Raw genomic sequence first — 15,142 nt, 5'->3', positions numbered from 1 at the left:
CCAGTACATCTCCCTGCCACCCCCCTGCTGATACCCACGGTGTTTCCTGGGCCCCTACTCCTATGCTTCTGCCTGAGCTACACCCAAAAGCTGCCCTTCACGGCCTCTTCCGCCAGATCTTGAATAGCTTGTCAGTGCTTTTTCCCTGTCACTCCCATTTCACTGAGAACTCTAGATGTTGAGAAGTTGACAAATCCCAGCATCCCGCCTCCTCAGGGTGAAGGAAGGCCCAACATCCAGTCTCTCTACACTCGGTTGCCAGGCCAGAGTACTTTGAGTGCTTTCGCTCATCGGCAGCCTCTAACCCCTCCTCCCATGGTATCATGACTTCTGTGTTGGGCCAGTTGTCTCCCTCAGGAACTGGAGCTGCTTTCCCAGGTGTGAGGAGTCTTGCTGATTCTCTTAGGCAGAGGCCTTTGGCACTCTCAGCAGACCTGATGAACTGAATGAGATGCTTGGCTGAAGAGGAAGGTCTGCTGTTTGGTTCTGCCTGCATGTCTCAATCACTTCAGCCATTTTCCTCAACATACTGCCGTCATACAACCTGACAGGATGTGCTGGAGACAGCTGGGCTGTCCATCATTCCTCACAGCATCCTCCAACCTCCTTGACCTCTTTCATTTTAAAATGAAATGCACATTGAATTGGTAACACCATACTTTATACTTGCCAGGGTGCTGGCTCTGGTTGATACTTGAAAGGCCATCTGAAATCTGTCTCTGAGCTACTCTCCCCGTCTCCCTGTCCGAGAATCTCTTCCCCACCTGCAAAATATGTCATCTCTTCTGATCCCTTTTCGGATAAACAGACTTTGCGTCTTGAAGGGCTTGATCTTCTTTCCAGCGCATCACAAGCTTATCTAGCCTCTTCAGCAGTCATGATGTGCATCCTGATTTCTGGAGTACGCTTGTGATGTTGTCCATATAGCGTCTCAGTGGCAGAAGCCTTTGTCCTGATGGTAGTTTCGCTCCTCCAACAATCTGTCTGTGATGCCTACTTCTGGCTGTGGCCAGCTTGTGGTGGAATCTTGGAGGGAACAGCACATTCAAACATCCTTGAAGCATTTCACTACCAGGCCTCTGATTCAAACAGGCATGTCGAAAAATTCCAGAGCAACGTTGCTGGGGAACAGAGCCATATGCATTTAAAATTAAAAATTAAAAAAATTAAAATTAAAATCCAGCCACACAACATGCAGCTCGCCTTTCTCTCTCTTGGCCCTCTGGATCTGTTCATCCCCTTGGCCATAATAGAAAAGAAAATTTTCCCCTCTACGTTCATCCATTCTGATGACCTCTGTCACCTCACAGGAACCAGCTGGGTGATCCTAATGGGACTGCCTTTGCTGTACGGCACTTTGAGTTGTTCAAGCTCGGCTTCGGGTAATTTCCAGCTTCCCACACCTCTTGTCCTCCAGTGTGCTTGAAAGGATTCTCACAAGGAAAGTTGCTCCTTTCGTTCTCCCTCTGCACCTGTTCTCTGCCCTCTGCAGGCTGACAGCCTCTGCTTCACCCCGTCCCACAGCACCTTTAGGCCTAGCTTCTTCCACTCCCTTTACTTTAATTACAGCAGACTTTAAAAGTCTGATGTGATTAATTTTAAAATGCTTTATAATAACATAATAACATATCAGAATGTAACATATCATATAGTTCCATATCAGAATTAAGGTGATTTAAATCATTTGAACTTTAATCCTATTAAACATCCTAAAATAAAATGAATTAAACAATGAATAAAACGACATAACAGTGGTGTTTTTGGTTTAGATGGTGGACTTGGGCCTGCTGCTTCATCCTGGATCCTACTTCAGAGACCTGTGGAACATTCTGGACTTCATAGTGGTCAGTGGGGCGCTGGTGGCTTTTGCATTTTCGTAAGTTCAAAAACTCCTACCTTTTTGTCATAAAATGAGTCGTCTCCAGTTTGTAAGTTGTTAATCCTGATTATCAGATGTGCTGGATCTGGTTTGTCAGGTATGATATACAATTTAAACCAAACCTCAGTGAGAAATATTGGAGTATGTTTGGACGGTGGGGGGCGGGGGGGGGGGGGCAGAAACCTGTGGTGCAGCTTTTAGTCTGCCACATGTTCAATAGAGGAAAAAGGACCAGTGTGTTTAAACTGTAAACCAGAAGGTAATTAAACAGTAGAGGAAGGTGAGCTCATCTTTTGGCAAAGCCCTGCTACAGAGCAAAAGCTTGTTCAAAGTGATTATGTCTTACAAGTCAAGTTCTGTAAACATGTGGGACCCTGTCCGTCTGCTACCCTGCCAGTTCAGCCAGATGCTGAACGTAAGTGGATCCAGTAATTAGTGAACATCCCTTTTTTATGAGAGTCATATTGATGGACTCATCCCAGGTTGGATGGCTGAGCTTGCATTATGTAAACGTCATCGTATGGATCCACAAGGCTGACACTGTCAACCCACAGAGCCCAGTCAGAAGACTAAAATATAATCATCAGTATGGTGTTTTTAGGTGACAGTCTTTTATGTGACAGTTCTATTGTTGCGTTATATTTGTGAGTCAGTAGTGTCTATGTGTGTGTGTTGTGGTGTTGTGCTGTGCTGTGTGTTTATTGACATGATCCTCTCCCTGTTTCTGTGCTGGGATCGTTGTGAAGGAGCTTCATGGGGTAATGCCTCCTCTATCTCTCTCACCTTGCTCGTCTGTGTCATTCTCTGTGTGTATGTATGTGCGAGAGAAAACATACATGACTCCCACTGCAAAAACAAGTCATTTCCTCACATATTCAGTCTTACATCTTTCACAGAAAAGAGTAAAAAACATTTAAAAAAAAACAGAGTTTGTTTCAGAAAAGTAAATATGAATTGGTTTAGTTCAACCTGAACCGAAAGCATTACAAGATGCATCACTATCAGCTGTGGTGTCCAGCAGGTGTATTTTCCCTTGAAACGACTGTAAGACAATGCAGTATGTGGAGTGAAATTGCTTGTGTGGACGGGTGTGTATTTTGCAGTGTTCACGGGTTGCGCCTGGGACACATTCCCATCTCGTCGTCCACCTAAGACCTTCCTGTACTTGACCCTCATGTGCTTGGCTAAAGGTCCTTCCTCCATGCTCTCCTCTGTTATAGAGGGGCATGTGACCTGCGCGTTCATCATCCTTATCTTCCTCGAGCCTCTGATGGGAAGTATTTTCATCAGCACTTTGCCTCGACACGGCTCTGCTTAGGCTGGAATGATACCATCAATTTCACATTCCCTGTTATTAATTCACCCGAGGCTGCTGTCGCAGGGCATGAGTACGACTCAGGGAGTATCAGCCTTCTCTGTGATCTTAGCATGCACATCAGATGGACTTATGACATGTATGCTGTTAGCTGTAGGTTTTTAATGACCGCCCTATGACCATATTGCCCCGTCATTTCCATTTCCATTCAGTTTATTCTATACTTTCCTACTTAGCCTGTATCCGAGTGACTCAACATCCTGCTGCAGATGGAGATATATTCATATGGTTTGGATCCAAACCTGTGCTGAATAGCATTTGTGAATACTTTTTTTTTTCATATACAGAACTTTTCAGGGACTGACAGTCTGTCTAAGTGTTCAGTATTAAATAAATAAGACCTTATGAAATGATGCTAACTTCTTAACTATCTACATGGTAACCTAGCATTAGTTACAGGGAAAAGAGTTAGCATATCATTAACTAACTACATTGGTTTGTGGGGTTAATGGTTATTCAGGACTGACACATCCATGGTATGTGGAAGCTGGTCCTGGATGTTACCACATATCAGCAGCTCCTTTTACCTTTTACATTCCAGCAACCACAGACAGCTGTTTCCTAGATACTTTATTTAATCCTAATCCTAAAAGCCCTTTGATGTGATGTTAAAAGTCAAAACATACTGTTTAAATATATGAGCAAGTACATGAGCTAGGCTGCCAGACGATGTTATGTTAGAACAGTACGTTTTTTCCTGCCATGCTTAGTACTGATGAGCTCTACATTTAATTTTTACCCAGACATGCAGCTTTATCCTGGGTGTTTTATGACAATATAATGGATTTGGCATATTTAAGATAATTTCTTTTAAAATTTGTGATCAAAAAATCAGGAGACATTATCCCAGGATGTTAAAAGTTTAAAATAAATGCCTTGGGTGATATTAATCTGCAGTAATCTCTGTGGTTGGAAAAAGAAACAGGATGAAATTCAGTTTCATAATATATGGCTCATTGATTTATTTACTATAGAACACTTAGGATCACCTTGGTTGTGATTCTGCCTTGTTCTTCGTCCCACTCAGATTCTTCAGCAGGTTAAATCAAACTCAGACAAATTATTTGCAAAGGCTGTTTGGTACCAGGTCACTTCCACATTGGCAGTTACAAATAGAAAGCCTTGTTTGATTGACAGCTGCCATTCACTCACCATGCATGTCTCCGGAGCTCGGGCTGCCTGATTTCCATTTGATCGACTGCCTGTGGCAAGGACAACAAACCATAGCATCTCCATCAGAGCTGTATCTGTGAATGTGTCATCTCACCTACTGGAACCTCGAAAGTGTTGAGCTTAGTCTGCAGCTTTTTGGTGCATTTCACGTTTGATGCTGCAAAGTGCAATACTGCTATTTAATGTCAGCTTCAGGTGCTAGAGATAACCTGTTTTTCAGGGCTGGGATGATATTTCTATTTGTTTTCTTAGAATTATTAGTATTATTATTTAGATTATCTCATGTTTAGCCCTTTGTTGGCATTTGCTTTTTATTATGTGATGTTTTGGTTGAGACTGAGAAGTTGTAGCAGCGTACAATTACAGAACAAGGGCTGAACAAATGCCTGTTTCAACAACCAACAGTCCTGATTTGTGTTTGACTTCAGTGATAGGCTACCTCCAAAACTAACAGGCACATTCAGCATCCAAGCACAGCTGCTGTTTTCTCCTCACGTGGCCTCACGTGGCCTGTAGCTGGATCCACTGTGGGGCCTATTCTTTACTGGGATTTCCTCACACAGTTGTCTGCTACCAACCAAAATATGAACAGTTTTACATCTGTTTTCATGAATGGAAACTATGGTGTTGTCATCTGATGCAAACATATGCTTTATTTTGTTTGTATGTGTGAAGCATCCATAAATGTGCTGTACCTTGTTTTACCACTGTTTTCCCCCAAGTAGATCGCAACAAGGTGTGACCAGGTGGGGAACCCTCCTATGCCACCTCGACCTCCTCCTTGACTCCTCACCCTGTACCCATACCTTACCCCAACCCTCCTCCCTCAAATCCAACCCTCTCTAAGTACCATTCTTCCTATGCTTAGATCAGCTCCATGTATAATATATTAAACCCATACATACAGTGAATCAAATGCCGTTTTAACACATCAGTAACCTCTGTCTGACAGCTTTCAACTGAAACCTGCCTCTGCCTCCCAACACCATCCATGGTTTTGGCCATTTCATTCCAAAATGCTATTTTGCCCTTTTTTGGGGTGGAAATATTTTCCTGTATTTATTTTCTATTAAGTAGAAATCATGACTTCAATAAACAATAAAGAAGAGTTCTTTAAATGAACTTGATAATTATTTTAATAGTATCCAGTTTCAGTAATAGCCAGTGATAATCAGTGTGGTAGTAAATAGTTTAAAGAAATTCTTTATAATGCATCTTGGAATGAAACCTGTCATTTTGAGGTCAGTGTCTTTAAAAAGCAATATTTTTGTGTCTTTGTTCACAACATCCACTGTCAGCAAACTCAGGTCTGTTCACACAGAATTTCCCTTCTTCCAACCTGAGTAACATCAGGTACCACAGTAACAGCATTATAACACCTCCCACCTCCCACAGTACACATACAGCCAGTGTTTGCCAGCACGGAGAACAGGTAGCCAGTGGAAGGTTGTTAGGAGGTGAATGAATGATGAATCACACAAAACAGAAAAAAAATATAGGTTTGTGTTTATAATTGTTGGTTGAGAAAAGCAAAGTGAATACATTGCGGGGAATCCTATGAAGAGTAGCAGCAGCCGTCAGTATTCACTGTGGTGAGGTCACACTCAAACAAAAACCACAGTACATGTAGTGAATAGAAGGAAATCCTTCACTTGTTTGGGGAATGTATGATAACTGGGCTACTTCCTGCTGTTTAAGACACCAAGAGTGTAAATATGGACATTTTTACTGTTGAAAATGTGAGTGGCTAAAGATTATTTACCTCACATCCCATTATTAATACAATAATACAAGAGCGAGATCAGTTTAGTATTTCTAACACTACGGTCTCCCCCCTATAGGATACAATAATGTAACCAAAATAATGTGTTTACAATAGATAATAAATCTGTTCTTTTATTATTTTATCTTTTTACTCAACCTGAAAAAATTAAGAACAAACATTTTAAAGGACTGGTTCAGATTTTCTCATACTCACATGTCATATGTAGTTTTAGAGGGTTACTGGTTACTGTAATTGTTCTTTCTCTCTACACTGACCATGAAGTGAGTCCAGTTCTTGTTCTGTGCAGAAATGCCTTTCTGAAGTTCAGCTGAAGCCTTTTCATCTCACAAAGTGCTTTTAGTACAAATTTCACTGTGTGAGACACAGCTGAGGAAAATCACTGGTAGTTTCATGTAGTTTGATTTTGTTGCTGCGACACAGTGCCAGCAATGAAAGCTACATATGACCACCACAGTGAAGATAGCCAGTGAAGATAGCTAGTAACAACTTCTGAACCCCACTATTAGCTCTGGCTAATGTCAAATAATGGGACACTAAGGAACATGGCCAGTGGGTGTTGAACACACAATCAATGTGAAACCTTTTCAGCTCACATGCGTGTGTCTTTGCCTCAGTTGTCTCGCCCACTGGCTTCTGTACATTAACACATATTTACTTTACCGCTTCTATGAGTGTAATGCTTCATATCTAGTGTGCAATGAATGAAATCTGAACCTGTCCTTTAAATTATTTTTGAATGCAGCTGGCCTGCTGAATATTACAGGCCATACTCTGCAGGATGGAGTGAGAGTGAAAGGGAGAAATTGAGACAAACAGACTCTGGACTGTAATGGAAGTGAAAACAGAGCAGTGTTGAGAGAGTTGCAAGAGGGATTTTGTTTTCAGGGTCCAGCTCTCTGTTCCCAGTCCAGGAATATGATGATGAACAGTTGTGGCCTCAGCCTCATCTGAGCCAGATGTCCTCATTATCATTTGAACCTTCACATCCCCATAAGCGTCACATTTTAGCCACTGAAACTAGTCCAATCTCACTTTCTCTCCTGTTTCCTGGCTGTATCTGGGTGTTGAGGGGTATTCTTTGAAAGCTATCAGAATATCTTATGTGGTTGTTCCCTTAGTCCTCTTTGTAAATGTGTGAGTGTCTGGTCTAAAACCACTCTGGCCCCCTGGTCACTGTAAAGGCATGCTAGACTAATGTGCATCAGAGCATGGAAGTTGTTGCATGTGGTTGTGATTGGAGTAAAGGGACCTCATAAGGCCACAGAGGAAGACAGAAGCCATGTCATCGTATCACATGGATGCCACGCTGTTTGTTACACCAGAGCTAATTGCTGTGGAGTCCAGGGTCATTTTAGGGCTTCTACAGAGCCTGTGGCACCATAACTGATAAGCTTTCCCATGGAGGCTGAGCAGTCTAATATGCTACAGCAATAATTGGAACATACCATCAGCTCCCTTTTTTAAAACCACCCTGGTCTGCCAGTTCAAGTACCTCTCTGTCTTGTTCACAAATGAGGGTAAAATGGGCCGTGAGGTCAACAGATGAATTGGTGTGGCCTCTGCAGTAATGTGGGTGTGGTAGTGGACCCCTGGGCTGAGGAGGAGCTGGGCAGTCTGTCTGTGTTCCCGCCCTCATCTGCAGTCAAGATATTTAGGCAGTGACCTAAAGAATGAGAATGGAAATTGAATCTGTCAGTTAGCATCTGATTGGTCAGGTGTGATGGGATGAGGAAGTAGACAGGGTTTGAACCTTGATCTCAAGCTTTTTTTTTATTTTTTATTATTCTTCACACAGCTTCCACCATCACTTTACATGTTTACAAATGACTGCGGCATCATGTGAACCTTTAAGCTAAACGTGCATCCATTAACTTATTCCCATTTCTATGGTTTATCATGTCTTTCTATGACAGCAGGAACTTTACCCTGCCACTGAGTGTGGCCATTCAGAAAAGCTATAGAAACACGATGTACTACTGAGCAAACTAACCAAGAGCAGGAACCAAAAGGATGTCACGTCTTTTTGTCAAGACATGGTGTGAGGTGTCACAGATGCTGTGTCACTGTCCTCCATGATGACTCACCACACGGGAGGAAACTAGCCCGATGTTTATTTTTGTACCTGATGCCCCACAACTGACGGGTTAGGACTATTATCTTGGAATTACACTGCAGTAGTGTTGGGAGCCAATGCCTTCTGCCGTGTTGTGAGTACAGAGAAGGACACGAAGGATGTTGTATTGATAAAGACTTAGCTGTTTACAAATTCCTCTGTTGATGACCTTGCAGCTTCCACTGGAGGAAACTACAGTGGATCTAGTGTCACACCAAATATAATAGTTATTTAATAATACTTTAACACAAAAAAAAAAAAACGTAACAACCCTACAACTGTAATGGGATGTTGATTCAAATAGTGCAAATCCTCATTTGGATCCTTTTTGGTGTCCAACTGAGCTCCGCCCACTTCAGATCAGTAAAAATAGCACCAGCAAAAACACAATGACATCAATATGTCAACTCTTCAAACCTTGGCCGAGAATGTTGTGGTCATGTATGATCCCATCGTTCATGGTAAGAGGCTGAAACTGGTTAAAAAAAAAAAAAAGAAAGGCTTTAAAGGCTTTAGTGTCATAAGAATGTGGCAGGGAGAGTTGTTGAGAGTCAGTCTGATATACTGTTTTATACTATTCTCTAATGAGCTCTGGGTATTGTTGTCACTTTGACATACGTGTATTCATTTTCCATCAGTCTCCAGTATAGACAAATTCTGGTGTTAGCTTGTCCTAGTCCTAGAAAATCCACCTCAGACACATGAGAGAAGCATCTGTTGTTACTTGCTGTGCAGTGGTAAGTTGATCAGTTTCTATCAGACTCTGTGCTCATCGTGTGTTTCTGACAAAGTCATAAAATCGCTGAATAAACAGAAGAAAAGAAATAGAAACTGCAAAGATGAAACTCACAGAGGTTTATTCAAACATCTCACCCCAGACAGTGACATGATAAATTTAAAAAAAATGTTTAGTTTTTTGTTTTTTTTTCCTTTTCAGTAGCAGATTAGTTTAAGATCTTAATCACTGAGGTGTCCACTGGACATGTTGTTGATTAAGATCCCTGATGCACAGTCTCAAGTATGATCAGATTTGCATGGAGAACAATGGAGTCCTCCTTTAACTAAAGGACAAAGGAAGCCTTCCTGTGAATTACCTGACTGACTGCATGTTCACACACAGATTTCACACTGACTTGTTCATGTAAACCAGGATTACATGATACACACAGCTGAATGGTTGTGGGGGGGGGGGGTGCATGTCCCTGTGTGAGGCTGCCTGTATAGTGGAGTGTTTAGTGCTCAGGAATAACATCACAACTAGTCTCACATACCCCAGTTAGTGTGCTTTAAACGTATTCCCTCCAACCCCATACAGTCATGTATTATAAATATAGTAAAATACATATTTTACCATTTATTGTTTCTTTGGATGTTTTGTTTTTGATAGAATCAGCTGTTTCGGCCTTTCTACAACATATTGCTTTATAGTAGATTATAATAGAGGGTAAAGTCAGTGATTCTCTGGGCTGCTGTGTGAATATTCTACTCACAGTGGAAAACAGTGGAAAAACAAAAAAGAAAAAAGTGAAAAGAAAAAAAGTGATTATGTTTTTGCAGGCCACTCTGTGGTATAAGATATGGCTAAAATGTGCATAATGATTCTAAAGTGGCTGTGAAAGGAACAGTTTCTTGGAAACAGGCTTATTCTCCTTTCTTTCTGAGAGTTAGATGTAAAGACCAATACCAGTCCTTTACTTATACTGAAGCTTCTGCTATTTTCTCTACTCTCTCTCTCCCTCTCTCCCTCTCTCCCTGTGCACTTTGTTGCTTCATGCACCTGCAGCCTTGTGGCATATTTGTAAAGTAAAATAGACACAGAAGACAACCTAAAGTTCGGAGGTTGAAGAACCTGAACATAATAAAAATACATAAACCATAAATAATTACAAAGACAACTCAAATCAAAATGTACCTTTAAATGCCACAGGTTTACCACTGACCCTCTTCCCAGAGGGTATTTCCTCACTGTGGCATCATCAGCAAACTGAAATATTTTAACTGAGTCATCACAGGTTGTCCAGTCATTTGTGTAAAGCAGTGGAGAAAGGCACCAGTTCTGTGGAGGCTCAGAGTTAATTGTATGTGGGTTCAGCAGAAAGTTGGAAGTTTTCCTTCCTGCAACAAGTCAAGAATCCAGAAGCTTCAAAAGAGTTTCTCTGGGATTAACTGTATTCATAACTGTAATCAGTTAACAATATACATACAGATGAGGAAACCTGTTTTTTAGGCCCAGGCACCACAGCTGGATCCTTGAGATGACCGACAGACCTGAACCCATTAAAAATAGAGGTTAAAATATGTTAAAACTCATTTCATTTACTGGCTAATTTTAAATTATCCTAGAACTCATCCCTTCCCTTCTTCAAATCTGTTATCTCCTGCAAACATTTCCTCATCCCTCCACCGTCCCCACTATGAATTCTATCCTCCAGTTTCTCTTTGTGTTACCTTCTTGCTTGTTGCTCTGCTCTTTCTGTTTCATACAGTATTTGGCAGCTTTATACAGAATTTTATCTCCACTTTGAAAAGCAGCATTTTGTTCTCATACACTGCTTTAAGACCCGTGTTAAACCAGGGTTTGCTGTTACTATAGAAAGTCACTGGCTTAGATGAGAGGCCGCAACATCTTCACTGTAACTGAAATAAGACGTCACTGTGTTCACCAGTAAAAGAACAAGAGTCTGTACAAACGTCCCAGATGATGCAGTCCAGGCTGTCCATTAACCTGCTGTTTGTCACATCTGACCATGATCTCATTACTTTGCTTACGCTGGAGTCTGTACTTGTACTATTTTAGCTGATGAGAACTCCTGGACATGGCACTAAGGTCTGGATCTGAAACATGGGGGTCTCATGGTCCAGAGAGCAGGATTGTGATAGCTGGTGACCATCCAGGCACCAGCAGTTGTTAACATGGAGTCAGACAATGGCAGAATGGTCAGCTCCATACAGGGAGAAACCAGACTGCTCTATGGCTGCATGCAGGACTCTGGAAGTGAGCACACATAGGTGGACCAGTCCTGCACTTTGTATATCTACCACCCACCCTGACCACCTCCCTCTAGCATGGTACTTAAATGCAGCACTTCATTCTCTTGAAAAAAAATGTTGCTGAACATAAGACAGGCAGTGAGACAGGTGTTGAGGTGATGATTCCAGCTCTGCACTTAACACGCAGACATAACACTGGTATCAATCTTCTCATCTCAGTCTCTGAAAGAAAGCGAACAAGTGTATTTCCTAAAAGGTTGAACTGTTCCTTTAAGTATAAAATCTCTCTCCGCCATGGTATCCTAGAAATACTAGACATTTTCATCCATGTATGAAGAAGAAAATGTGTCTTGGTAAATTAAATTAGAGTAGTGCCAGCTACATTTCTTAATATCAAATGGTTAACATCAGTGGTGTAGTTACCAAGGTAATGCGACAGGATAACGTATAGGAAGCCAGTCACAGGGTTACACTGGCTGCAAAGATTGGCCTCCTCTCTGCCCAGCCTAACACTCGTACTGATGCTCTGAGCACTGTGCATTAGGAGCATTATGCATGAACCAGGATACCTTACATAACAGTGTTTCCCCCAGACTTTCCATTTTTCTCATTGATGTTTTTGTTGATACCCAGAAAAACCTGTTGTTGTTGTGTGTCTCATTAACCCAGCTGATCTAAACACACCTGATTCATATCCTGCCACATTTCAAAAGTAGTTACAAATGAATTCTGACTACGATGTTAAAGTCTGAAAACCAATTTCTGCTACATGTGCTGTTTATCAGTATTAGTAATACTGACAGATCTGATTACTGCAGGCTGTGTGTGGATAATTATGTGTGTGGTGTAACAGTGGCTGCTTTCCACAGGGGGACCAAAGGCAAAGACATCAGCACTATCAAGTCACTGAGGGTTCTCCGAGTACTCAGGCCTCTCAAGACCATCAAACGTCTGCCGAAGCTCAAGGTTCTGCTCCTTTACTGTTCTCTGGTTTGTTTTTGGTTCATTTAACCAGGTTAGCAGGTCTCAGCTGTGATCAAGGCAGGCAATCTTACTGCCACAATACTGTTTTCAGTTTGAATTATCTGTGACATACATGGAAAATGCTGATTACACCATACACCATAACCACCTCATCTGTAAAATTCAACAGACGAACAGTGTTACTCCATCTTCCCTGTGGTTCTCAGTTCCAAGCCCATTGGTTCCCACTTCAGTTCAAATATACAGCTTCATTTTCAAAACAACAGAAAATAGTTCCTTTGTGAGGGACTATTTATTTGTTTATTACCTTTGGATTATAAATATAATAATGTAGAAGTGGTCATTGGCATCAGTGCTGCTCTGTTTCATGAGGCAACAAAAAAACTTAGAAACTAAGTCCATCACTTTGGATGAGCTCAGCAGAAACCACAGCAGCTGTTTTCATTCATGCTTGTTTGAACTGCAAAATGCAGAAATCTGTTACATGTATATTAACAAAAAAAAAAACAAGGTTTTAAATCAGATGAGAGTTTATCTGTCTCATTGTGAAAACCGGACCCCAGCTGTACCTGTACCCTACACACAATACATGTGGGGCCTCATGTACTAACGGTGCGTACGCATCAAAATGTTGCCAATGTTCCACGCACACGTCGGGATGTACAAAAATCAACTCTGCGGGGATTTTTTTCAAATTTTCGAGCTGCCGTGAGAGTGTGCGTACCACCACGCAAACTCTGTCATTTGATAGTGCCAAAATACAAAGTCGAGAAACTCTGTTTATACACAGAATATGTTCCCCCAAATATTCCCTATAATTTGCCCTATAAATGGCTGCGTGAAGTCACGCGTAATTGCGCAAGAATGGCAGCTTTGGCACAACTAGAAGATAGTGCTATGATGAAATCTGAAAGCTGTGCAATCCTTCTTACATGAGGCCCCTGGTATCTTGTTGAGCATAGGGTATGAGTAACTTACACTGTTAAGCTGCTTCTCTCAGAAAGCTGAGCCTTTCTGCTCTTTGTTTGTTCCTCTCAGCTCCATTTTGTTTTTTTCCATCCTCCCTGTGTTTGAGTTGTTGCAAAGTGATCTTACACACGTGAATTGATTATTAGCTGCACGCCTTATAAATGACATGCTAATGCAGGAATTGTCCCATTATTGGGACAAGGTGCATGTTTGTATCACTGAGATTAATATAGAATCAAATTCAGATGAAAAATGCCATTAACAGATAAAACAGGTAATAGTTTTCATGTTTTGTCATGTTCCGAAATAATTTTCCACTTATTCCCCAAATGAAACGTGTGTGTGTGTGTGTTTGTGTGTGTCCTCAGGCAGTGTTCGACTGTGTGGTCAACTCTTTGAAGAACGTGCTGAACATCCTCATCGTTTACATCCTCTTCATGTTCATCTTTGCCGTCATTGCAGTTCAGCTCTTCAAAGGAAAATTCTTCTTCTGCACAGACGAGTCCAAGGGCCTGGAGAAGGACTGCAAGTTGGTCTAAGATCCCCCAACTTCCTCATTTTTTATTTTAGCAACTTTTTAACTGTGAACCATCGAACGTCGGTGTGGTCAAAACCCGACCTCATGCCTGTCTATACCCACTCAGCTGTATTTATGTCTTCATATCTTCCAGAGGACAGTTCTTGGACTACGACAAAGATGAGGTAGCTGCCATGACCCGAGAGTGGAAAAAATATGATTTCCATTATGACAATGTGCTGTGGGCCTTCCTGACGCTCTTCACTGTCTCCACTGGGGAGGGCTGGCCAACGTAAGTGCAGTGGATGTGACTCCCTCTTTGAGTTAAAGACGTGTGTGATGCTGTCAGAGTGGAAATGACACTCACCTGAGGTGAATGTGACGCCTTAAAAAATAGGATTCACCCAGGATTCATAAATGTTACTTTAACGGTTCCTGTGGGAAAATTGGATCATTGAAAATGCAAGTAGGAACAGAAGACTACAAAAACTTAATCTAAATACAATAAAGGGAAGATATTCAACTTAAAATACTGATAACGTACTGTACAGAGTGGATCCATCTGTATGTAACTGACATGGATTTGCCTTCATTTTCCTTTGGGCTCAGACTGAAGGATCATTTCACACAGATCTAACCTGTTCGGTCCCACTCATCCAGCAGTAGGCCAGTCTTTACAAAGTCCCTCTGCGCAGCCAAACATGGTTCAGTCCCACAGAGCTTTATTTTGAATTCTAGTGGAGATCCCCAAATTTCCAAAGATTCACAAAATCTGAGGCTGAATTTTGGATCGTGTGTTTAGAATTAAGGTCACGTCATCTCGAATATCTCCATCTGCTTAAATGATGCAGCCATTAAGAAAAAGCACATGGAGTCTTTGGTTTAAATATTTCAACAGCATGTAGCTTCAGTTAAGAGCCTGATCTTGGCAGACAGTGTGGAATTGGATGATTTTTCCCAACACTGAAATACTGAAGCTGCATTCATTTTTTTTTTTGGCCACTTTTTTTGGGGAAACAAACTGTGCCCACTGCTTCTGAAAAGTGCTGTCTAAATAAACTTGTAAGTCTAACTAGATCCGGTTTGGTCTCCAGCTCCAGCTCCAGAGAAACATGGCAGAGCTTTCTCTCTGAAAACAGCTGCCTCCTCCTCCTCCTACAGGAAGCGATCAGAGAAAAATCACTCTGATAATGTCAAAGTGACATCAAACTGGGTTTGAGTCTTTAAAAATCTCATAAACACTGTGCCGAAATGAAAGAGCAGTGGTATTACACCTCCTTTCCCATTCTGTTTTTCATCAGGTAACCATATTTCCACACATTTCCCATAGATGCAGATACACATTCTTTCACTGG

The 15,142-nt window shown here is 41.6% G+C and overlaps 1 protein-coding gene across 1 annotated transcript in view; it reads left to right on the top strand.

Moving 5' to 3' along the window:
* Positions 1–15,142, top strand: part of LOC121184958 (voltage-dependent N-type calcium channel subunit alpha-1B-like) — a 56,512-nt gene that overhangs the window by 13,851 nt on the left and 27,519 nt on the right. Inside the window, exons 15-18 of the mRNA XM_041042890.1 lie at positions 1,770–1,876; positions 12,187–12,283; positions 13,639–13,799; positions 13,942–14,079. Of these exons, the coding sequence (XP_040898824.1) occupies positions 1,770–1,876; positions 12,187–12,283; positions 13,639–13,799; positions 13,942–14,079 (503 nt within the window). The remainder of the gene's footprint in view (positions 1–1,769; positions 1,877–12,186; positions 12,284–13,638; positions 13,800–13,941; positions 14,080–15,142) is intronic.

The sequence above is a fragment of the Toxotes jaculatrix genome, chromosome 7, assembly GCF_017976425.1.
Source record: "Toxotes jaculatrix isolate fToxJac2 chromosome 7, fToxJac2.pri, whole genome shotgun sequence".
In the NCBI taxonomy this organism is placed as follows: Eukaryota; Metazoa; Chordata; class Actinopteri; family Toxotidae; genus Toxotes; species Toxotes jaculatrix.
The sequence above is the reverse complement of the archived record's forward strand: the minus strand, read 5'-3'. Positions and strand labels throughout refer to the sequence as shown.